The sequence below is a fragment of the Rattus norvegicus genome, chromosome 9 (genome assembly GCF_021556685.1).
Source record: "Rattus norvegicus strain SHRSP/BbbUtx chromosome 9, alternate assembly SHRSP_T2T, whole genome shotgun sequence".
In the NCBI taxonomy this organism is placed as follows: domain Eukaryota; kingdom Metazoa; phylum Chordata; class Mammalia; order Rodentia; family Muridae; genus Rattus; species Rattus norvegicus.
This window is the reverse complement of record NC_141542.1, coordinates 66,933,090-66,959,276: the sequence shown is the minus strand read 5'-3', so window position 1 is coordinate 66,959,276 and position 26,187 is coordinate 66,933,090. Positions and strand designations below refer to the sequence as shown.

The window sequence follows — 26,187 nt, the reverse complement described above, 5'->3', positions numbered from 1 at the left end:
TTTTAAAATCCTTTGCTTTTTTTTCATTATCAAAACTTTTTAAAAATTTAGCTGTTTTTTTTTTTGTAGCTTAAGAATGGAATACATCTAGTTGTCATTCAATTCAATGTTTTTGGATGATTAATATTATGAAAATAGGCTTTTAGTAATAAATGTTAGAACCCTGGAATGAATTAATACAGTCAGAATACTATGACATATTAGGCCAGAGGGACTAGAAGAGGAAAAAACAAGGGTGAACTGTGTAATTATGGAATTCTCAATGTTAGGAAGTCAAATAGGAAAAGAATGGGGCCATTTAAAGAAAAAAGTAGCCATGGACTAAGAAAAAAAGTTTCCAATATCAAACATCATTATCAAATAAAATAAGAAAAATGCTAAAAGAGTTTTTAATTATATATATTATCAATTGAATGTATTTATGTCATTGAGCAAGCGGTACAACAATTTTGCACTAAGAATTCTTAGCCTCAACAGGCCCAAAGAGTTTTAGTACTAAAGCATTAAAGCTTTGTTTATCTACAATAAGAATGTTAGAAATATCTCTAATTTGATACAGAGTCTCTTTGTTGACACGCAAGCAATAGAAGGGATAGTGAGTACAGTCCATGTTATGTAAATGTTGGTGCTACTATATGCTGAAGGGCTGGGCAGTCCCAGGTGGAGCATAGCTTGGAGGATCATGACAATACCAGTATTTTCTTTTTTTCAACAAATTGGTCCTATGCTTGAATTATTCTTGTGGGGGAAAATCTTATGTAGAGATGGGAGAAGTCACATCATAATATGCAAATAGCCTGAAACTCATTTTTGACATTTAATCTATTATTTTTTTCCTGTTGCCAAAATATCTGATGATTTACAGAGCACAAACAACATTTTTTCACTAAATGTTGAAAGGACAAAAAAGAATAACCTTTTCACTATCTCTCCAGATCCTAGAACAAATTTCATCTATCACTTTTGTCTGCAATTTGTTTGGAATTTCAGAAAAGTAAAAATAAGCCTTTTGACTCTAAGGATGATTAGTCTTTATTGTTTATTTTCTCTGTGATTACAGTTTACTTGAAGAGTTCTCCAAGTGCTTTTACCCTTAGTCCAATTTACTCTGCAAAGTTTTTTTTAACTGTGCTTCTTAGATTTTAGACTTCTCAATAATTTGAAGAATTTATACGGTCATTGTATTGTACAATATTATGTGTTGATAAATATTTTTTAAGAGGCTCCTTGGTGTGACCTACATCTGTTGCCTATTACCTGGAAATTCATTGTTTAAAAATAAATTTTACTGAAAACAAACAAAACTTTTTGAAAATATTACAGCTTTTTTGATAATTGATATGCTGGAAATATTTGGTAAACTAACTTGGAAGTAATGTTATTAGATGATTTATAAGGGATGTGCGCTAATTTCTATTTTGCTTGGCTTTTTCAAGACAAAGGGAGAGCATTAAAGGCCAGCCAAAACTTGACAATCTTGAGGACTTCATACTCCACTGGGAAGTTATTTTATTTTATTTTATTTTTTCGGAGCTGGGGACCGAACCCAGGGCCTTGCGTTTGCTAGGCAAGCGCTCTACCACTGAGTCAAATGCCCAACCCCTTATTTTATTTTTTATTTCTTATTTTATTTATTTACATTTCAAATGTTGTCACCCTTCCTGGTCTTCCCTCCACAAGCCACCCATACCATACCACCTCAGTTTGTCTCTCAAAGGTTGTTCCTCTACCCACACTCCTATTCCAGTCTATCTTCTCTAACATCCCCCTCCTCTGGAACGTCAGGCCTCCACAGTACCAAGAGCCTCCTCTCTCCTTGATGCCAGATAAGGCCATCTATGTAGTTATGTAGCTGGAGCCAAGGACCCCTCCATGTATACTATTTGAATGGGGGTTTAGTGTCTGGGAGCTATTGGAGTCTAGTTAGTTCATATTGTGATTCTTCCTATGGCCTATGGGGTTACAATCTCCTTCAGCTCTTTCAGTCCTTCCCCCAACTTTTTCATAGGGTCCCTGGGACCAGGCCTATGGTTGGCTGAATATTTGCATTTGTATTAGTCAGGTGCTGACAGAGGCACTCAGGGAAGAGCTGTACCAGGCTTCTGTCAGAAAACACTTCTTGACATTAGCAATAGTGCCAGGGTTTGGTGTCTGCAGATAGAATGGTTCCGTAGGTATCAGTATCTGGATGGCCTTTCCTTCAGTCTCTGCTCCTATTTTTGTCCCAGTGTTTCCTTCAGACAGCAGCAATTCTGGGTTAAGATTTTTGAGATGAGTGGGTGGCTCAATCCCTCAACTGAGGACCATCACTATCTATAGGAGGTGGTCTCTTCAGGCTCTATTTCCCTACGCTTGGATATTCCAGCTAATGCCATTTCCTTTAAGTCCTGGGAACTTCTCACTTCACTGACTGGCATCTGAGATTTGCTAGTGGCTACACCCTGTTCCCCACCTCTGACTGTCATATATTTCTATTCATTTTCTCAACCCTCTGCATTTTTTCCCTGTCTCTTCCCATATCTGATCCTGCTCCAGTTTCTTCCCTGCCCCCTCTCACACAGGTTCCACTCTCCATCAACCTCCTGTGATTATTTTGGTACTGCTTCTGAGGAGGATGAAAATATCCACAATTCGGTCTTTCTTCTTGTTAAGCTTCATATGGTCTGTGAGTTATATCATGGGCACTCTAGCTTTGGGGCTAACATTCACTTATCAGTGAGTACACACTCCATGTGTCCTTTTGTATCTGTTTTATCTCACTCAGGATGATATTTTCTCCTGCTATCCATTTACTTGCAGAACTCAGGATGTTTTCATTCTTAATAGCTGAGTAGTATTCCATTATGTAAATGAACCACATTTCCTGTATTCATTCTTCTGTTGTGGGACAACTGGGCTGTTTCCAGCTTCTGGCTATCACAAACAAGGTTGATATGAACATAGTGGAACATGTGCCCCTGTGGCATTGTGGCGCATTTTTTGGGTATATTCCTAAAGTGTTATTGCTGGGTCCTCAGCAACTTTTTTCCAATTTTTGCAGAACCTCCAAATTGATTTCCAGAGTGATTGTACCAGTTTGCTGTCCCACAGAAATGGAGTAGTGTTCCTCTTCCTCCACAACGTCATCAGCATATGCTGTCACCTGAGGTTTAGATCTTAGCCATTCTGATTATTCTAAGGTAGAACCTCAATGTCCTTTTGATTTGATTTGCATATCTCTGGTCACTAAGGACTTTGAGAATTTCTTTAGGTGTTTCTTAGCCATTCGAGATTCCTCTGTTGTGAATTATCTGTTTAGTTTAAGCAGCACATTTTTGTTGGGTTGTTTTGTTTTTTGGAGGTTAGTTTCTTGAGTTGTTTATATATTTTGGATATTAGCTATCTATCAGACCTCCAAAGAAGACCTAATACCAATACTTCTCAAACTGTTCCACAAAGTATAAACAGAAGGAACACTACCTAGTTTTTTCTAAGAAGCCACAGTTATGCTGATACCTAAACCACACAAAGACCTCCCCCAAAAAAGAGAATGTTAGAACAATTTTGCTTGTGAATATTGATGTGAAAATACTCAATAAATTTTTTCCAAACCAAACCTAAGAACAATTCAAAATGATCATTCATTATGATCAAGTAGACTTTCTGCCAGGGATGCAGGGATGGTTCAGTATATGGAAACCCATCAACATAATCCACTAAATAAACAAATCAAAGGGAAAAAAAACACATGATCATCTTATTAGATGCTGAAAAACCTTTTGAGAAAATACAACAGCCCTTCATGTGAAAAGTCTTAAAAAGATCAGGAATTCAAGCACATAATTAAACATAATAAAAGCAATATAGAGAACAGCAATAGCCTACATCAAATTAAATGGATACAAAATTGAAGCAATTCCACTAAAATCAGTGCAAGACAAGGATGCCCACCCTCCCCAAACTATTGAATACAGTACTCGAAGTTCTAGCCAGAGCAATTAGAAAACAAAAGGAGGTCAAAGGGATACAATTTGAAAAGGAAGAATTCAAGATATCACTATTTGCATATGTTATGATAATATACTTAAGTGATTTCAAAAATTCCACCAGAGAAGTCCTCCAGCTGATAAACAACTTCAGCAAAGTGGCTGGATATAAAATTATGGAGGGTTGGGGATTTAGCTTAGTGGTAGAGTGCTTGCCTAGTGAGCATAAGGCTCTGGGTTCAGTCCCCAGCTCCGTAAAAAAGAAAAAAAAATTTAATGGAAACAAATCAGTAGCCTTTGTCTATACAAAGGAGAAAAGGACCGAGGAAGAAATTTGGGAAACAGCACCCTTCACAATAGTCATAAATAATATAAACCTTCTTGGTCTGACTCTAACCAAGCAAGTGAAAGACCTGCATTACAAGAACTTCAAGTCTTTGAAGAAAGAAAACAAAGAAGACCTGAGAAAATAGAAAGATCATCCATGCTCTTGGATCAGCAGTAAAAATGACCATCTTACCAAAAGCTTTCAACAGATTCAATGCAATCCTCATCTATTTTCCTACTTGATTCTTCACAGAGATAGAAAGAGCAATTCTCAAATTCATCTAGAATAACTAAAACCTAGAATAGCAACATCAAGTCTCAACAGTAAAAGTAAACTATTCAGCTATTAAGAAGGAGGACATCCTCCGTTTTGTAGGCAAATGGATGGAACTAGAAAATATCATACTGGAGAGGAGACTGAGGAAAAGGAGTTCCAGTGATAGGCCCAAAGTGCGATCCAGCTCAAGGGGAGGCCACAAGGTCTGACACTATTACTGAGGCTATGGAGTGCTCACAAAAAGGGACCTATCATGACTACCCCTGAAAGAACCAACAAGCAGCTAAAAAGTTAGATGTAGATATTTGCACCCAATCAATGGAAAGAAGCTGATGACCCCTGTGATTAACTACGGAAAAACTAGAAGATGCTGAGGAGAAGGACATCCCTGTAGGAGGACCAGTAGTCTCAGTTCACCTGGATACCCAAAATCTCTCGGACACTGGAACACCAACCAGGCAGCATACACTAGCTGATATGAGGCCCACACACACATACAGCAGAGGACTCCCTAGTCTGGGTTCAGTCAGAGAAGATGCACCTAACCCTCAGGAGATTGGATGCCCCAGGGAGTTTAGAGTTCTGTTGCAGTGCTGAATGGAGGGGAGTGGGAACAGCCTCATTGAGACGGCTGTGGGGAGGAGGTATGCGATGTGGAACAGTCAGAGGGTGGACCCGGAGGGGGATAAAATCTGGAGTGTTAAAAATAATAGAGTAAATATTTTTTTTAAAAAAATGTTACTTGTATTCAAGTGGGAGAATGATAAATCAAAATAAAGAGCAAGTAGGGAATGCTGTGGGGCCAGCTGACTGACAAGTAGGGTAACTGATAGCAACGACACAAAAACTCCAATTACAATCCAGTGTAATCAATATGTATAGCTTCCTTCACTAAAACTGCTTAAGAGACTAGTACTCTGGGCCAAAGCAATTTTAGTCTTAGCTCATAGTCTTAGCTCATAACTTCTGTTGGAAGAAAAATAATCTGCCCAATTAGTCTGAGTTACTTCATTCACAACAACAGTGCTAGAGGGATCTGATAGTGGGATTGGCCTCATTGCAGTTGTTCTTGTAAACATGAGTACAGTGGTGGGCTGCTCGCCATCTTCTGTAATCGTTTATTTAACAAAAGGTATTTGTCAAAAATCATGTGTAAAAGTTTGTTGTAAGCTGAAGTGGTAATGAGGAATATAAGTCATCTATCACTGAATTGCAATAGCTTGTATGCTAAAAAGTTAAACTTATAAAATTATATTATTAGATCAGTCACAACTGATACCTCTGGAGAAATAATAAATTAGGATTTCAAAAAACAATAGATATTACTATGAATTATTTTTTCAAATAATTAAGCTACACACACGTATACAGATATACATATGAATTTTTTTTATTAACTTGAGTATTTCTTATATACATTTCGAGTGTTATTCCCTTTCCCGGTTTCCGGGCAAACATCCCCCTAATCCCTCCCCTTCCCCTTCTTTATGAGTGTTCCCCTCCCCATCCTCCCCCCATTGCCGCCCTCGCCCCAACAGTCTAGTTCACTGGGGGTTCAGTCTTAGCAGGACCCAGGGCTTTCCCTTCCACTGGTGCTCTTACTAGGATATTCATTGCTACCTATGAGGTCAGAGTCCAGGGTCAGTCCATGTATAGTCTTTAGGTAGTGGCTTAGTCCCTGAAAGCTCTGGTTGCTTGGCATTGTTGTACATATGGGGTCTCTAGCCCCTTCAAGCTCTTCCAGTTCTTTCTCTGATTCCTTCAACGGGGGTCCTATTCTCAGTTCAGTGGTTTGCTGCTGGCATTTGCCTCTGTATTTGCTTTATTCTGGCTATGTCTCTCAGGAGCGATCTACATCTGGCTCCTGTCCGCCTGCACTTCTTTGCTTCATCCATCTTGTCTAATTGGATGGCTGTATATGTATGGGCCACATGTGGGGCAGGCTCTGAATGGGTGTTCCTTCTGTGTCTGTTTTAATCTTTGCCTCTCTATTCCCTGCCAAGGGTATTCTTATTCCCCTTTTAAAGAAGGAGTGAAGCATTCACATTTTGATCATCCGTCTTGAGTTTCATTTGTTCTAGGCATCTAGGGTAATTCAAGCATTTGGGCTAATAGCCACTTATCAATGAGTGCATACCATGTGTGTTTTTCTGTGATTGGGTTACCTCACTCAGGATGATATTTTCCAGTTCCAATCATTTGCCTACGAATTTCATAAAGTCAATGTTTTTGATAGCTGAGTAATATTCCATTGTGTAGATGTACCACATTTTCTGTATCCATTCCTCTGTTGAAGGGCATCTGGGTTCTTTCCAGCTTCTGGCTATTATAAATAAGGCTGCGATGAACATAGTGGAGCATGTGTCTTTTTTATATGTTGGGGCATCTTTTGGGTATATGCCCAAGAAAGGTATAGCTGGATCCTCAGGCAGTTCAATATCCAATTTTCTGAGGAACCTCCAGACTATGAATTTTTAATAGTACCTTAACTTTAATTTTTATGATTTAATACTTTTAATAAATTTGTTTGTATGATTTGTAATTATACTTACTGTAATTGGACTTACTGATGACTGCAGGTCTGTAAATTTGTTTTCTCCTCACTAATATTTGATGGTGTTACTCACGACCTTTAATTCCTCCAAAGAAGACTGCTTAATTAAATAGAAGACTTGAAATGATTTCAAAAGGCAGAATACAGCACTAACTGAGGGAGATCATATGTTTTAGGATTTTATTTTCATCAGAAATTATACCAGAATAATGTTAATAAATGTTTAACCTAATCTGTCTATCATTAATTTTGTATTTAAGACTTGAAGAATAAATGAAAAAAAGATAGAAGATACTGGCATGGACCTAGGAAAAGGGAACCATTTATCCATTGCTGGTGAGAGTGCAGTTTCATAGACACTTTGTGAAAAACGGTATAAAAGTTCCTCAAAAAACTAAAAGTAGATGTTAAATGAGAGTATAACACTTAAAAATAGATAGAAAAAAATGTAGCACTTTCACAAATTAGAATGTTATTCAGCTCTAAAGAAATATAAACTTAAAAATACTTTTCTAAATGGATGAAGATCTAATCACTTGGGAAGAGAAACATTATTTGTTCTCATATATATGGCTATGAGCATGAAAACTGTAGATATGAGTGTTTCAATTGCAATATTCGTAGAGCTTAACTAATAAGAGAATAGGTGGGAGAAGATTATCTTTCAGCAAAGGGAGAAAAGCTTGCAATATTACAAGCACAGAACAATGAAACTAGAACACGAAGATCAAGCCAAGAGAGGAATTGGGTGGTAGAGTAACGTAGAGAATATGGAGGGAGAACAGCCTTGTAAAAGTCAAGTGAAATCTTACTACTATAAAGTCTTCTTTAAAATATAGCATATATGCAAGGAATTGAAAGGATATCTTACTTCTGCAGCAAATGAGGACAAATACAAAATTCACAGCCAGACAACATGCAAAGAGCAAGAAATCTTGGAATACTCAGCATTGAATATGATATCTCGATTAATCTACCCCACTTCAAGGCACAGGAAATCCTTAATAAGAAGGGGCATAAAGATCATAAGAGTCAGAGATTTTGTAGAACACCAACAAAACAAAGTCTTTTAGATACAACAGGACTGTTTTATATATGCACTCACAGAGAACATGGCAGTATGAACAGAGGCTGAATGGGTTAAAGCTATATTGTGTGTCAGTGCCAAGAGAAGTAGACACAAGCCACCATCACTTACCCAGAATCTATCTACAATTGATAACCAGTTGCAAATGGAAAATTAATTTTCTCCAATGAAGTGTCTCTGGAAGACTAGAAAACAGTCTTAAGGGTAGACCAACAGGACTAACAAAAAACAGTCAAAACAAAACAAACTCAATGCTGTCTTTAGAGTTTCTTTGTTCAAAATGGTTCTTCAGCGATTTAATGAAATTTAATATTATTGCTTTATTTTTAATTTTATAAGTTTATTGTATATATTATGATTTCCAGTCTTATATTTTTATGGGATTCCTGTGTATGAGAATATACACGTTTCTGTATTTATGCGTGTTTCTCCTTCTCCTTTCCATTTGTGTGTGTGTGTGTGTGTGTGTGTGTGTGTGTGTGTGTGTGTGTGTTCTCCTATATTCCCTACTCTGCGATCCTTACAGGCTATTGCCAATGCTATTGACTGATGTTTACAATCTGAGAATAAATCCACGTTACTGAAGATAAAATTAATTTATGTCATCAAGAATGAAGAAATTGAGCTAGAGTCCAACTAGAAACTATACATCTACATAGCAGCTTTTATAGTACTAGAATGTATTACAATATTTACATGAGGAGAAAAGCAATCATATATTACCCAGATCAAATGCTGTGACCTACTGCAGTATCCTGTCTACAAGATATATTCTTCCATAATGGTATGGAAGTTATGGAAGTAACCAACCACTTTTAAAAGGTTGATTTTAAAGTCCCCTTACTGATATGAAATACAGGTCTAACGAGAACAGAAAGCTGAGGAAAAATATGTTGTGAGCCCTACTGAGAACATTTTTCTACCATTCTGCTAATTGAATATAGCACTATGGTTACTTATAATGATATATGATATATTGATATACCTATGAAACAGAACAACATACAAAACTAATCAGAAAAGCGTCTCCTTTTTTCAACATTTTTTGTTCCTGTAACCAATTATTTTTATGTTTTATTGGTTATTGTATTTATTTATATTTCAAATGTTATTCCCTTTCAAGGGGTAGGGATTTACAGAGCATCAGGAAATTCCTCCAGATATTCCTCCATTGCTATACACCTCTGTTCAATTTCCTGATGCTCTATAAATTCCTTCCCCATCCCCTCCCACATGCCCCCCATTTTTCCCTTCCCTCCTCTCCCTCCACGGTCCCTCCCTCACTCCCAACCTTCCTCCCTCCCTTTACCTTCCTCCCTCCCTCTAGCTCCTGTGATTATATTGTTCCCCTTTCTATATAGGATTGAAGCATATACACTTCGGTTTTCCTTCTTCTTGAGGTCATACAGTCTGTGAGTTTTATTGTGGGTATTCCCAGCTCTTTTCCTAATATCCACTTATCAGTGAGTAGATACCATGTGCGTTCTTTTGCGACTTGGTTGCCAGATATTTGCTAGCTCCATCTTTTGGTTCTGAATTTCATGAAGTCATTGTTTTTAATAGCTGAGTAGTTCTCCATTGTTTAAATGTACCACGATTTTCTGTATTCTTTCCTCTGATGAGGGATATCTGGGTTGTTTCCAGATTCTGGCTAGTCTAAATAAGGCTGTGATGAACATAATGGAGCTGTATGTTAGAACATCTTCAAGGAATATGCCTGAAGTGCTATAGATGGTTCTTCAGGTATAACTATGCCCAATTATCTGAAGAACCACCAGTAAGATTTCCACAATGGTTGTAGCAGCTTGCAATCCCACCACCAATGGAGGAGTGCTCCTCTTTCTCCACAGTCTCACCAGAAGTCAACTGCTGTCTCCTGAGTCTTTGATTTTAGCAGTTTTGATGTGTAGTGGAATCTCTAGTTGTTTTCATTTGCATTTTCCTGATGACTAAGGGTGTTTAACATCTCTTTAGGTGTGTCCTAGGTCATTTGAGGTTCCTCAGTTGAGAATTCTTTGTTTAGCTCTGTACACAAATTTGAATAGGGTTATTTAATCCTCTGAAGTCTAACTTCTTGGGTTCTTTGTATATAGTAAATATTAGCCCTCTATCAGATGTAGGGTTGAAAAAGATCTTTTTCCCAATCTGTTGGCTGCCATTTTGTCCTGATGACAGTGTCCCTTGCCTGACAGAAGCTTTTCAATTTTATGAGATTCCATTTGTCTATAGTTGATCTTAGAGCCTGGGTCATTAATGTTCGGTTTAGGAATTTTTCCCCTGTGCCAATGATCTGTCCCAATTTCTCTTTTAAGAGATTAATGTATCTGGTTTTATGTGGAGGTCTTTGATCCACTTGGATTTGACCTTTGTACAAGGAGATAAGAATGGGTCAATTTGCCTTATTCTACAAGTCAACTACCACTAAATCCAGCACCATTTGTTGAATAAACTGTCTTTTTTCCACTGGATGGTTTTAGGTTCTTTGTCAAAGATCAAGTGACCATACACCTATGGTTCATTTCTGGATCTTCCATTCTGTTCCCGTGATCTACCTGCCTGTCTCTGTTCTAATACCATGGGGTTTTTATAAGTATTGCTCTGTAGTAGAGCTTGAGGTCAAGGATGGTGATTCCCCCAGAAATTCCCTTTTTGTTGAGAATAGTCTTCCCTATCCTGTGTTTTCAGTTGTTCCAAATAAATTTGAGAATCATGCTTTCTATTTCTGTGAAGAATTGAGTTGGAATTTTGATGGGAATTTCATTGTATCTGCAGATTGCTTTTGATAAAATGGTCATTTTTACTATGTTAATCTTGCCGATCCGTGAGCATGGGAGATCCTTCCATCTTCTGAAGTCTTTAATTTCTTTCTTCAGAGACTCGAAGTGCTTTTTATATATATCTCTTGCTTGCTTGGTTAGAGTCCCACCAAGATCTTTTATATTATTTATAAACAAAATATATTGCATGAGAGCTTTTAAAATGATAATAAAAATAAAACTATTGGACAAGTACTTTTATTTCACTAGACAAGCCTTTTGCCCACTTTATTTAAATAATGAATAACTAGAAAACCATATTTAAGTACTATTAACTTTTCATTTGATGCACATTTAAAATTCATAAAAAATACAATTCTTTACAGTCTTTAAAACATGCCTTTAATCCAGCATTTATGAATCATAGGCAGGGGAATGTCCATGAGTTTGAGTCTAACTTGGTCCACATAAGGAGTTCAATATCATCTAGAGATTCTTTTTCCTAAAAGAAAATAAATTAATTAAAGGTTTTAAAGCTTTTATTTAATTTTAACTGGAGAAAAGCAGGTTGCATATGAAATATGTATACAGCTGAAACTCAATGTCACTAAAGAGCACATAAGCTTTAGTTTTCATCAACGACAAATAATTTCTTATTTTCGACTAAATTCTTCAACTAATTTATAAAGCTGATACCGATTATTATAAATTATTATGAATTTACAATATATATTATTTTTCAATAAAATAAAGATAAACATTTATTTCTAGCTATCAGTTATATAATTACTATTTTTCCCATACATAAGGATCTATAATCAATTTAATACCATCTTGATGAAATATGTCTTAAAATAATTAGGTTTATTCTTTAAAATATGTTTTTTAAATCAGACCAAGATGCTGCTTTTGCAAACCGGAGGTTGAGAGGATCAGAAGGCAATTATGAAATGTTAGGTACCTATAAACAGAATACAGGAAACACCTAAATAGTGTTATAGGTAAAGTGGATGTTCAGGGGGCATTAAGTTTCTGAAAATTTTTAAAAAGGGAGACACTAAGATGACTAATCATATTTCATAAATGATATCATGTAAAATAATGCAATATATTGCATTTAAAATACTAGATTGCCGGGACTGGGGATTTAGCTCAGTGGTAGAGCGCTTACCTAGGAAGCGCAAGGCCCTGGGTTCGGTCCCCAGCTCCGAAAAAAAAGAACCAAAAAAAAAAATACTAGATTGCCTACTGATATATTTCAGTCTTTTTAATTTCTGATAGTTCTATCACTCCCTCCCTTTATACCTGGCCTCCAAGAATATCTTGCAAAGCAGAAATAGGAATCCATCATAAAGTTCTTATCAGTTCACAACATGATTATGGTTAGGCTTTCTTCTTACTATTCAGTTTTTAATCCAGGCCCTTCTAGGTACCAGATTGCAGTCTACTTCTTAGATAAATTCTGGTAACTAATTGTACTCTCTAGTTTTGTGTCTCAACTTGACACAAGCTAGAGTATCACAGAAAAGGAGCCTCAGTTGAGGAAATGCCTCCAAGAGACCCAGCAGTAAGGAATTTTCTCAACTAGTGATCAAGTAGGAAGGACCCAGCCCATTGTGGGTGGTGCCATCCCTGGACTGGTACTCTTGGGTTCAATAAGAAAGCAAGCTGAGCAAGCCAGGAGAAGGAAGCCAGTAACTAGCATTTCTCCATGGCTTCTGCATCAGCTCCTGCTTGAGTTTTAGTCCTGACTTCCTTTGGTCATGAACAGTGACATGAACGTGTAAGCTGAATAAACCCTTTCCTCCCCAACTTGCTTCTTGGTCATGATGTTTCTGTAGAAATAAAAATACTAAGACACTACTTGTATACATCTTTTGAGGAGCAAAAGATTCATTTCAGGATGTTTTGGCAATCATGATAAAGAAGTGGTATGAATATAGTTACATTTCATAAGATATTGTGGATATTGTGCATCAAATCAAAATACTTGATAATTGACAAATAAGTCCTGTACTGATAACCATATACAAACACTGGAGATTTTCTTATGTGTAAAATGTACTTATGTTTATATCTTTAAATATATATGTTTTTGTACTCATTGAGGGGTTTCAACTTCCAAATCATGCCTAAATATGAGTGTCAAAAATTACTATAACATAAGGTTTATTGATAGTAAAAAAAACTAAAGAAAAAAATAACTTTGGATGGGGAAAAGTGTTCTTCCTATTATGCACATAAAAATGAGTCAAACTGTTTATGCTAATCTTCTGCGTCTAACTGCATCTTCTTCATTGGTGTACATAGCTATTTTTATTTTAATGAAAAATAATCAATCTTATGCAAATGAAAATAATATCAAAAGGCTAGAAGAAACTGAACGACCACATTAACCATTACATATTAAAATGATATACTTACTCAAGAGGTGCCTAGCAATCTACAGTGTACCTACCACAGACACACACACCACATGGTGGCAGTGGTGATGATCACTGGTCGGAGAGGCTGAAACTGGAAATCCTGCCTCCTTTAAACTTCCTGGACAGCGAGCTGATCATGTGATGCAGTATTTCCTGAGCTGTATGAGTATCCTCAACAGATTTCTTAGGTCATAGCTAAGCTAAATTTTTTACAGAATAATTACCATAAACTAAGTACATTTTTCTTGTCTGTGGTGAATAACATTAACAAAAGATCTTGATATCTTCAATTAGAAGATAAAAGTAGTTTAAAAAGTAATTTACGACTCCTGAATATGCTGCTGACATAGGTTAAGTGTAATCTTTTTTATTTTATCTTTCCTGGAAACAAAGAAATTCTGAATACTTAACAAAACTGTTATTATATTGCCAGAAAAACCTAGAATACATTTCTCGAAATTTATCCTCATCATTATGTACTTTTATATTTGTTCAGAATTTCAAAAGTATTGCTTTACAATTTCACCAGTGTCCTTACTAATAGGGAAAATATATGTAGCATAAATATTACTCAGTACTGAAATGCACTGAGCAATTAGGCTCCCCAAATATCAATAAAAAGCAAATTAAATGAAGAAATATATCTTTGTTGCTTTCAATAGAATATATTGAAATGCAGGACTATTTTACCTCAAAACTGTACTTCAATAAATATTGAGCATATATTACAGATCGTACCTAGAGAGCTCAGTGTCTTAAATATTTCAGGTTTAGAATCTAGACATGATATTAAGAACCTCTTTATTTCTATATTCCTTTAAATTGAAAGTGTTGTCCACAATATTTCCCTTTTTATTTTGAATGCAAATTACAGTATCCTAGAAGTCTTTATAGAATTATTTCATCAATCTTGCCCTGATATCAGCCCTGTAACCAACAATAGTGACCTGCTCTTAGGATATACTAGTGTAATAGTGGTACAAATATCATGGGAGTAACCAACACTTTTTTAAAAAACCATAACTGACACGGTTAATGAGTAAGACCAAAAACCTCCTTGGCAGGGAATAGAGAGGCAAAGATTAAAACAGACACAGAAGGAACACCCATTCAGAGCCTGCCCCACACGTGGCCCATACATATATAGCCATCCAATTAGACAAGATGGATGAAGCAAAGAAGTGCAGGCCGACAGGAGCCGGATGTAGATCGCTCCTGAGAGACACAGCCAGAATACAGCAAATACAGAGGCGAATGCCAGCAGCAAACCACTGAACTGAGAATAGGACCCCCATTGAAGGAATCAGTGAAAGAACTGGAAGAGCTTGAAGGGGCTCGAGACCCCATATGTACAACAATGCCAAGCAACCAGAGCTTCCAGGGACTAAGCCACTACCTAAAGACTATACATGGACTGACCCTGGACTCTGACCTCATAGGTAGCAATGAATATCCTAGTAAGAGCACCAGTGGAAGGGGAAGCCCTGGGTCCTGCTAAGACTGAACCCCCAGTGAACTAGATTGTTGGGGGGAGGGCGGCAAGGGGGGGAGGATTGGGAGGGGAACACCGATAAGAAAGGGGAGGGGGGAGGGGGATGTTTGCCCGGAAACCGGGAAAGGGAATAACACTCGAAATGTATATAAGAAATACTCAAGTTAATAAAAAAAAAAAAAAAAAAAAAAAAAAGACCAAAAACCTCAAGGTAAAGAGGTTGTGATTCCTAGGGCAAAACTATTACTATTGTGCTGAAATGGACATAACAATGAGATGACTTCTACTGAAATATTTCTGTACTTATAATCAGTAGAGAGATGTCTCCTTCTTCCATAGATGTGCCCAAATGCAAAAACCCAAAACTTACCAATGTGCAGAGAGGTTTGGAGGATCTTCAACATGAAAGTGTATATTGTATTATGAATTTGAAAAACTGTAAAAGTATAGAAAATTACTTTGTTGTATAATTATATTGTAATTTTAAAGATTTCAAGAAATTTAAAAAATTAATGCAAGAATGGAATCCATGTCAATGCTTTGAGGTACTTTAATGAGTTTGAGAAAACAAATTGATTCAAAGTAGAATGAGACACACAGAGACATGCTCTATTGATTGATACAAAATGTGAATTTAGAAGACATTTTACAATATCATGAATAAGTATATTGAAATTATAATATACTCTTCACACTGGCAGCCTTGGCTTAGTAAAAGTTCCACATTTGTTTTAAGTGTTTATTATCTCTTCAAAACAGTGTTATTTAATACATTTGTGTGTGTTACAACCTTTGCGGACAAGGTACAAGTACATAAATGCTTTTGAGAAATGACTAAATCAAGATCTCAACAACAAGTCAAAAAAGCAGGAAGTGCCAAGAAGACAGGAGACAAATTTAAACACATATGAACCAAGTGACATTATTAATCTAGTCTTCTGTTGTATACATGAATAGCATGTAGATATGTTTAAATTTTGTTATCCCTTACTAATACTCATTTAGTGCAACCAGGCAAATGCAATTGCTGCTAAATCATCCCATACCCACATAAGTTATTTTGTTTATCCTCTTTTGCTTTCATGATGTATTTCACTATTTCTACTATTTTTGTTTGGTTTCTATAGGCGAAGTAAATATTTCCATATAAATATTGTTTGAAATTTTATACTAATATATATTAGTTTTTTTACAAAGTATTTGTAAAATTTTAACGATGACACATATTTATTTTTAATTTTTAATTTATTTTTAATTTCATTGCTCTGAGAATTCATTTTCCCCTTTTAAAAAATTATACAGTTTTCCTTTTGCAAATCTTTCAAAATCTTCCCCACACTTCTCCTTAGAAAATGTATTGATTTCTTTTCTTTTATTGTCTTAATTGGTAAATATATCCTCATAAAAATAGGTCATTGTTATGTTAGCAAATTCTTTTCAGATTAGGTTATATATGTAGAGATAAATTTTGTTCATAAATTATCAAAGCATAAAATGACTTAATTAGCTGTAAATAGTATTATAATTATATGGCTTTCAAAAATATACAGTTGGATATTGTTGAAATAGTGAATGACTTTCATGCAATTATCCATTAACATGTCCAAACACTATTCCCTTTGAAGGAAGTGGTTGATACACTCACGGGAAACTATTCCTTTATGTAGAGTAATTTAGAAAATTAAAGTATTTATAACTATGTACTTAGTAACTAAATATATTACATAATTAAGATTCATTTTCTGTTTAATATAACAATCTTTGTATTTATGAATTTACATTAAAAAGATACACAATATCTTCCTCATATATGATAGTGAATACTGGATGCAGAATTTAGAAACTAAAACAATGTACTAATAATGGGAAACTAATATGTAAAAAAAACATAAAAACATCTTTGAATGCATTAGGAATCTCTCTCTCATATACATACACACACAGACACACACACAGACACACACACAGACATACACACACATACAATACACAACATACAACACACAACACACAATACATACACACAAATTCATGCAACTTCCCTGGAGAAGCTTCATCAGTAGATGAATCAATTTAACATCAGTATATTTCATTAATATGTCCTGCCATGGACTAGGTTCTTTATTATTTCCAGACATTTACATCATGTGAATATTATGTGTCACAATTATGTAAAAATCAAAATTATTCATATAAAAATAAATTAAATTGACTAAGTTTTACCACTTTACTACGTATCCTTTGCCACCTCATATGATTAGGACGCAACAACATTTATGAAGCAGTGTGTGTATATTCCCACTGTGAGCCAAATTTAATCTTGTGATTTTATTTCTTATGTCAAATTTTTTATTGTGTGACCCTCAAAGCATCTTTTTATATCAATTGAAATTATAGTTTTAGCAGATAAGCTGTGTATAGATAGGAAAATTTATTTTGAGTGCCATTCATTTCTACTTAAGACTACTTCTAAAATGAACCCTCTACTACATGTTTTTGCCCATGACAAAATATCTCTTTCATTTTCTATCTGTTCTATTATGATTAATTAATTTACTCACAAATGGTTTAGATCAAATTATGGAAAGTTCATGAACTTATCGTAAAGCGAAGAAGTATAAAAGACAGCCTCCATTTTATTGATGTAGTAATGGTCACAAATCTACTGTCTCCCAATAAAGCAAAATATCTAGAGCCCTTGCAGCTGTCTGAAAATTATATAAATGTCTTCAATATGAATGTGTTTTCCTTACTTGTAGTGATCCTTTGAGATTCTAATGCCAGCATTTCTTCTGCTTCTGTTATAAAGCATACCCTTTTTAAATGAGAGACAGTATCATAGCTTTGTTCCTTCTTTCTGTTTTTCTCTCCCTCTCTTCCTCTCTCTCTCTCCCTCATCTCTCCTTTTTCATCATTTCTTTTTTTTGTGTGTGTGTACAACCATGATTCCCATTATAGCAAGCACATTTGGTACAACATAAATATTTTCAAAATAAAATGTTGCAGCATGTTTAGCATCATTTGCAAGTATATAAATGTAACAAAGATACCTAAAAGTATTAATTCACCAAAATAATAATGCTTAGTGTTGGCATAGATCTTTTATCACAAAAAAAAATCATTAAGGAAATAATCATAAAGCTTCAAAATTATGTAGTTTATGTTATAACTGTCTCTCGGACCCTCCCCAAAATGTTTTAGTTATGACTAATTCTTTCTGCTTCATAAGTTTATATCTGTGTAGTATATAGTTTGCTGTAATAAAAAAATTTAATTAAAACATAAATATAGAAAGATCACTTAAATTATGATGATAAAGACAGATAAATGATAGGTGGACGATAGAGGGATATAGAGATAGATGACAGATATAGATGATAGAGAGATGATAGGTAGCCTGAGTCTGTTGTTCTGCCCTTGTGCACAGTCTGGCCTGCCAGTGAGCAAGGGAAACAACTCTACCACTATTGGCTATTGCCACTGGTGACCATTATAACTGGAGAACTAAGAACTCTTCCTTTTCAGAAAATCCCATATGTAATTAGGTTCTAAGAAACAATAATCTTCACCTACAAACCCACTTGGGAAGACTGCCACAAGCTTTTGCAGGTTCTCCTTACCACAGAAGAAAATGAGAGCATCCAGGCAGAGGCCAGGAAACTGATTCCTATCCCTCAGGGGAACCCACCAATTACCAAGCAACTATTGATGCTGGCTTTCCATTAACCCACTAAGTTTGGGATTTTGATACAATTAAAAGTAATAGGAGACACTTGGTCTACCACCAGGCTCTGTTGGCAGATCTCAAGGTGATTGCATGATGGCCCACTAATCTGGTGAAATTATATGATATTAGTCAGGGCAGAAATGAGAGCCTCACAGTTTTCTTAAAAGGGATCATGGAGGCATTCTGAAAATACTCCCCTATGGATCTGAATCCCCAGAAGCCAAAACAGTAGTACCTCCAGACTTTATTAACTATGCAGCACTAAATATCAAGATAAAGCTCCAGGGTGTTGAAAGGATAGGAAAAGATTCTAAGGGATTTAGTGGTAGTGTCAGAGAAAATACTTAATGGAAGAAAGAGTACAGAGGAGAAACAGACAAAGGCAGAGAAATGAAGGAAAGACTTGTGAAATAGTGGAAGGGACAGATTCACCATTTGGCAAGAATCATGTTGACAGCCACAGTTGAACCAGAGGACCATAGGAGACAAATAAAACAGGTAGCTTCAGGGGAAATAGGTAAGGAGGGCCCCAAGGATTGAAAATACCCCTGCGTGGAAAAAAACCAGTGTGCTTATTGTAAGGAAGAGGGCTACTGTTCAAGGAAGTGCCCCAAGAAAAAGAAGCCTTTTCAAACCATGGCCTTAGAAGATGTAACTAGAGACACTGAATATGGGAGGGAAAGGTTTGGACCCCTTCCCTGAGTACAGGGTAACCCTGTAAGTGGAGGAGATGCTCACCATCTTTCTTGTAGATAGTGGAGCTCAACATTTTGTCTTGCTGAAGCTTGAAGATATATTTCTTTAAAGAAATCTTGGATCCAAGAGGTAACAAGAAGTAAACAATACTCATGGGCTACCTTGAGAAAAGTGGACTTGGGAGTTGGCAGGCTATCCCACTAATTCCTTGTTGTATCTGAATGCCCATATCCCATCTTGAGGAGAGATTTGTTGACAAAAAATGAGGGTACAACTGCCTTTCTTCCCAGAAAGAACCAAACTATTAATTCTGAGGGGAAGCCTATTAATGGCCTGACCATTACCCTAGTTGAAGGGTACCAAGTATTTGGGCCTCCCTGACCCCAAGGATGAAATTACTATGTATATAATTCCCTTCTTCAATATTTTGGCAGAGACAGAGGCAGTGGGAATAGCTACATATTGGACCCTAAATTGGACTGAACTCAAGCTGGGGGCAGAGCTTGTACAGTTCTTTCAGTAGCCCAATGCCCTTGATCTCCAGAGAAGGGATGACAACCACATAAGGAGGCTATTAAAGGTAGGGATACTGAGACCATACCAATCTGCCTGGAACACATCCCCTACCAATCAAGAACTCCAGAACTAATGATTATAGACCAGTAAAAAACTTAAAAGAGGTAAACAAATGGGTTATGGTTATCTACCCATCAGTCAATATTCTCTACAACTTCTAGAATGCTAGTCATCCAGAGCACCAATTACCATTACCGTGCTTGATTTAAAGTTTGCTTTCTTCAGCTTCCCAATGACACTCAAGAGCCAGGAACATTTTGCCTTTGAATGGCATGATTCAGACTCAGGGTTAGTGGAGAGCTGACTTGGATCCATCTGCCTCAAGAATTTAAAAACTTGCCTACCATCATTGATGAGGTACTCCATGAAGACTTGAGTGAGTACAGGAGCCAATACCCCAATCTGACTCTTTTGCAGTATGTAGATGACTTGATTGTGACAGCAAAGACCAAACAAGAATATTTGAAGGAAACATAGCACCTCTTAGAGGCCCTCAGGAATATCGGCTACTGAGCTTACCTGCTAAGAAAGCCCAACTCTGCCCATCACAGTTGACCATCACAGTTGCATATTAAAGGAGGTGAGAGATGGATTGTAAAGTCAGGAAATAAACTGCCCTGTGACTTCCAACACACAAGACTCCTCTCTATGAAAGGGAATTCTTGAGGTCTACAGGATTTTGCAGAGTAAGAATTCCAAGCTTTGCAGAAATAAATAAGCCACTATAGGTGGTCACCAAAGGGCCACCTGAGAGCTTTGTCTAGACAAAAGGACATTAGAAAGCCTTCCCCAGGATAGCAAAAATTATTCTCAACAATAAAAGAACTTCTGTGTGAATCACTATCCCTGACCTCAACAAGCTGCATTACAAAGCAAACATGATAAAAACTGCATGGTATTGGTATGGAGATGGGCATGTAGATCAATGGAAGAGAATTGAAGACCAAGAAATGAACCTGTAGATCTATGGTCACTTGAGCTTTGAAAAAGAGCTAAAACCATCCTGTGAAAAAAAGACAGAATTTTCAACAAATGATACTGCTTCATCTGGCAGTCAACATGTAGAAGAATGCAAATTGATCAATTCTTATCTCCTTGTACAAAGCTCAAGTCAAAGTGGACCAAAGAATTCTACATAAATCTACATACATTAAATTAATTAGAAAAGAAATAAGTTCTCTGGAGGAACTTTTGGGGTCAGTTAACTACTATCATATCATCTGCAAATAGTGGTATATTGACTTCTTCCTTTCCAATTTATATCACTTTGACCTTCTTTTGTTGTCTGATTTCTCTGGCTAGGACTTAGAGTACTATATTGGATAAGTTTGAAGACAGTGGGTAGCCTTCTCTAGTCCCTAATTTTAGTGGAATTGCTCAAGTTTCCCTTCATTTAATTTAATGTTGGCTACTGTTTTTGCTGTATATTGCTTTTACTATGTTTAGGTATGAGCCTTGAATTCCTGATCTTTCCAAGACTTTTTTCATGAAGGGGTGTTGAATTTTGTCAAATACTTTCTCATCATCTAATAAAATCATCATGTGGTTTTTTTAAAGTTCTTTTTACATAGTGGATTACATTGATGGATTTCCATGTATTGGACCAACCTGGATCCCTGGGATGAAGCATACTTGATCATAATGGATGATCATTTTGATGTGTTCTTAGATTCGGTTTGTGAGAATATTGTTCAGTTTTCTTTTTACATTGATATTCATAAGGGAAATTGCTCTGAAGTTCTCTTTCCTTGTTGGGTCTTTGTGGGGTCTAGGTATAAGCGTAATTGTTGTTTCATAGAAGGAAATGGGTAGGTCTCCTTCTGTTTCTATTTTGAGGAGTAGTTTGGAAACTATAGGTATGAGGTCTTTCATGAATATCTGATAGAATTCTGCACTAAACCCATCTGATCTTTTGCTCGTTTTTTTTGTTTGTTTGTTTGGTTGGTTTTTGTATTGTTTTGTTTTGTTTTTTTGGTTGAGAGACTTTTAATAACTGCTTCTTTTTTTATTTTTTAGGAGTTACAGCATTGTTTAGATGGTTCATCTGGTCCTTATTTAACTTCGGTACCTGGTATCTGTCTAGAAAATTGTCCATTTCATCCAGATTTTCCAGTTTTGTTGAATACAAGCTTTTCTAATAACATCTGATGATTTCTTGAATTTCCTCAGATTCTGTTGTTATATCTCTCTTCTCCTTATTGAGTTTGTTTTTTGGATTCTCTCTCTATGCTCTCTAGTTAGTCTGGCTAAGAGTTTATTTTCTTATTGATTTTCTCAAAGAACCAGGGCCTGGTATTTTTTTTTTTTTTGATTCTTTATATAGTCCTTTTGTTTATACTTGGTTAATTTCAGCCCTGAGTTTGATTATTTCCTGCCTTCTACTCCTCTTGGGTGAGCAAAGTGGCTGGGTATAAAATTAATTCAAACAAATCTGTAGCCTTCCTATACTCAAAGGATAAACAGTCTGAGAAGAAATTAGGGAAATGATGCCCTTCACAATAGTCACAAAATAACATAAATACCTCTGTGTGACTCTACCCAAGCAAGAGAATGATCTATATGACAAGAGCATCGAGTCTCCCAAGAAAGAAATTGAAGATTATAGAAGATGGAAAGACCTTACATGCTCAGGGATTGGCAGGACTAACATGGTAAAAGGGCCATTTTGCCAAAAGCAAACTATAAATTCAATGAAATCCCCATCAAATTATAAATCAATTATTCTGATAGTTAGATAGAGCAGTTCGCATATTCAGTTGGAATAAAAATAAACCCAGGATAGCAAAAACTACCCACAACAATAAAAGAACTTCTGGGAGGAATCACCATCCCTGATCTCAATCAGTATTCCAGAACAATGGTGATAAAAACAGTATGGTATTGGTGCAGAGACAGGCAGGTAGATAAGTGGAATAGAATTGGATACCCAGAAATGAACCCACATACCTGTGGTCATTTAATCATTGATAAAGGAGTTAAAACCATCCAGGGGGAAAGTAACATTTTCTAAAATTGATGCTGGTTCAACTGGAGGTCAGCATATAGAAGAATGCAAATTGACCCGTTGGTATCTTCCTGTACAAAGCTGAAGTCAAAGTGGATCAAGGACCTCCCCAACAAACCAGATACACTGAAACTAATAGAAGAAAAAGTAGAAAAAAGCCTCAAACTCATGGGCACTGGGGAAATTTTCCTGAACAAAACAACAAAGGTTTTTGCTCTAATATCAAGAATTGAAAAATGGGACCTCATAAAATTGCAAAGCTCCCGTAAAGCAAAGGACACTGTCATTAAGACAAAACAGGAACCAACAGATTGGCAAAAGTTCTTTACCAATCCTACATCTGATAGAGGGCTAATATATAAAATATACAAGGAACCGAAGAAGTTAGACTCCAGAGAGCAAATAATCCTAATAAAAATGGCATACAGAACTAAAAAAAATCTATTGGTTGCTTTTTTATCTTATTGAAAGTATCCTTTGCCTTATACAAGCTTTGCAATTTTATGAGATCCCATTTTGTAGACTGTTGATCTTAGAGCATAAGCCATTTTGTTCTGTTCAACAAGTTTTCCTCTGTATGTATATGTTCAAGAACTCTTAATTTTTTTCTATTTTATTTTTCTTGGTTTTTTTGATGTACATTTCAAATGTTATTCCCTTTCCCAGTTTCTAGGACATAAGCCCCTCATCCCATCCCTCCTCCCTGCCTTTTGTAAGTGTGTTCCCCCTCTCCAAACAACCCCCTTCTCGCCTCCCCACACTGACATTTTCCTACACTTGGGGGGTCCAGCCTTGACAGGACCATAGGTGCTCAACTAGGCCATCCTCTGCTACATATGTAGCAGAAGCCATGGGTCTATCCATGTGTTGAGTTTAGTTAGTAGTTTAGTCCCTGGGAGCTCTGGTTGTTTAGTATTGTTCTTATGGGGTTGCAAGCCCCTTCAGATCCTTCAATCCTTTCTCTAATTCCTCCAACATGGACCCCATCATCAGTTCAGTGGTTTGCTGCTAGCTTTCACTCATGTATTTGACATGGTCTGGCTGAGCCTCTCAGGAAAAAGCTTTATCAGGCTCCTGTCAGATTCATCAATATTATCTAGTTTTGGTGGAGATACACACACACACACACACACACACACACACACACACACACACACACACATATATATATATATACTGCTGAACATATATATATATATATATATATATATATATATATATATATATATGCTGTATATCCAAGAGGGGCAAGCTCTGAATGGCCATTCTTTCAGTCTCTGCTCAAACTTTGTCTTCATATCCACTCCTATGAATATTTTTGTTACCCCTTTAATGAAGGATTGAAGCATCTGCACTTTGGTTATCCTTCTTCTTGAGCTTCTTGTGGTCTGTGGATTGTGTCTTGGGTAATTCATGTTTTGAGCTAATATTCACTTACCAGTGAGTACATACCTTTCTTTTTTTATTAGAATTAGGTTACCTCACTCAGTATGACATTTTCTAGTTCCATCCATTTGCCAATGAATTTCATGAAGTCATTGTTTTTGATAGTTGAATAGTTCTTCATTGTGCAGATGTCACATTTTCTATATACATTTCTCTGTTGAAGGTCATCTTGGTCATTCCAGCTTTTGGCTATTAGAAATAAGGCTGCAATGAACATAGTGGGGCATGTGTCCTTGTTGTATGTTAGAGCATCATTTAGCTATGTGCCCAGGAGAGGTATAGCTTGGTACTCAGGTAGTGCAATATCCAATTTTCTGAGGAACCTCTAGCCTGATTTCCAGAGAGGTTGTACCAGTTTGCAATCCTACCGACAATGGTGGAGTGTTTGTCTTTCAGTCTCTGCTCAAACTTTGTCTTCATATCCACTCCTATGAATATTTTTGTTACCCCTTTAATGAAGGATTGAAGCATCTGCACTTTGGTTATCCTTATTCTTGATCTTCTTCATGATCTTGCATCTGCTGTCGCTTGAGTTTTTGATCTTCTCCATTCTGACTGGTATGAGGTAGAATCTCAGGGTTGCTTTGGTTCGCATTTCCCTGACGATTAAGTATGTCAAACATTTCTTTAGGTACTTCTCAGTCATTTGATATCTCTCATCTGAGAATTCTTTTTTTAGCTCTGTATGCCATTTTTATTAGGATTATTTGCTCTCTGGAGTCTAACTTCTTCGGTTCCTTGTATATTTTATATATTAGCCCTCTATCAGATGTAGGATTGGTAAAGAACTTTTGCCAATCTGTTGGTTCCTGTTTTGTCTTAATGACAGTGTCCTTTGCTTTATAGAAGTTTTGCAGTTTTATGAGGTCCCATTTTTCAATTCTTGATATTAGAGCAAAAACCTATTTTGTTTGTTCAGGAAAATTTCCCCAGTGCCCATGAGTTTGAGGCTTTTTTTCTACTTTTTCTTCTATTAGTTTCAGTGTATCTGGTTTGTTGGGGAGGTCCTTGATCCACTTTGACTTCAGCTTTGAACAGGAACATACCAACTGCAATCCTATATCTGATAAAGCACTTATATCTGATATATATGAATAACTCAAGAAGTTAGACTCTGCCTTTCCTAGGTGCTGATCCTGGCACACAGCTCTCTGTACCCTGATCCTGTGAATAGAGTGCTGGATTCTCAGTAATGTGAACAAGCCTGACAGCACAGATGAGACCACCATTACTGCTCACATTCCTGGCCCAAGATGAACCAGCCTAGAACCTTCAGGACACAGGAACTGAGAAGCAGTCAGAATCAGGAGCCTTCAAGTTTTTGCATGTGCCTTCAGCAGATGCTGTGACAGAGCTATCAATACCCAGATCCTGCTGGGAGAAGACTAGGGTCCAGGAGTATTGACACTCAGGCTTACAGGAGGGTTGGTCAAGACAGCAAGACCAGCTAACATGAGAGCTAAGCAGATGATGAGAGGCAAGGGAAAGAACCTAACCAATAGAAACCAAGGACACTTTGCATCATCAGAACCCAGTTTCCCCACCACAGCAAGCTGTGGATACCCAACACACTGGAAAAGAAAGATTTTTATTTAAAATCACAACTCATGATGATGTTAGAGGTCTTTAAGAAAGATATAAACAACCTTTATAAAGAAATACAGGACAACACAGGGAAACAGGTAAAGTCCTTAAAGATGAAAAAAGCCCTTAAAGAATTAAAGGAAAGCACAAAGAGGTGAAGGAATTGATCAAAATCATCCATCTAAACCTAAAACTGGAAATACAAACAATAAAGAAACACAAAGGGAGACAACCCTGAAGATAGCAAACCTAGTTAAGATCTCAGAACTC

The 26,187-nt window shown here is 36.5% G+C and overlaps 1 protein-coding gene across 2 annotated transcripts in view; it reads right to left on the bottom strand.

The window, feature by feature from the left end:
* LOC148003728 (uncharacterized) overlaps positions 1-26,187 on the bottom strand; it is a 204,748-nt gene that overhangs the window by 63,429 nt on the left and 115,132 nt on the right. Inside the window, exons 2-3 of one of the 2 annotated variants that reach the window (XM_087568158.1) lie at positions 15,255-15,320; positions 11,223-11,468 (exon numbers count right to left, since the gene is read on the bottom strand). The exons of the other annotated variant lie outside the window; for it this stretch is intronic. Of the exons in view, the coding sequence (XP_087424284.1) occupies positions 11,449-11,468; positions 15,255-15,320 (86 nt within the window). The 3' untranslated portion in view covers positions 11,223-11,448. Of the gene's footprint in view, positions 1-11,222; positions 11,469-15,254; positions 15,321-26,187 lie in introns of those variants that run through there. 2 annotated transcript variants of the gene reach the window in all.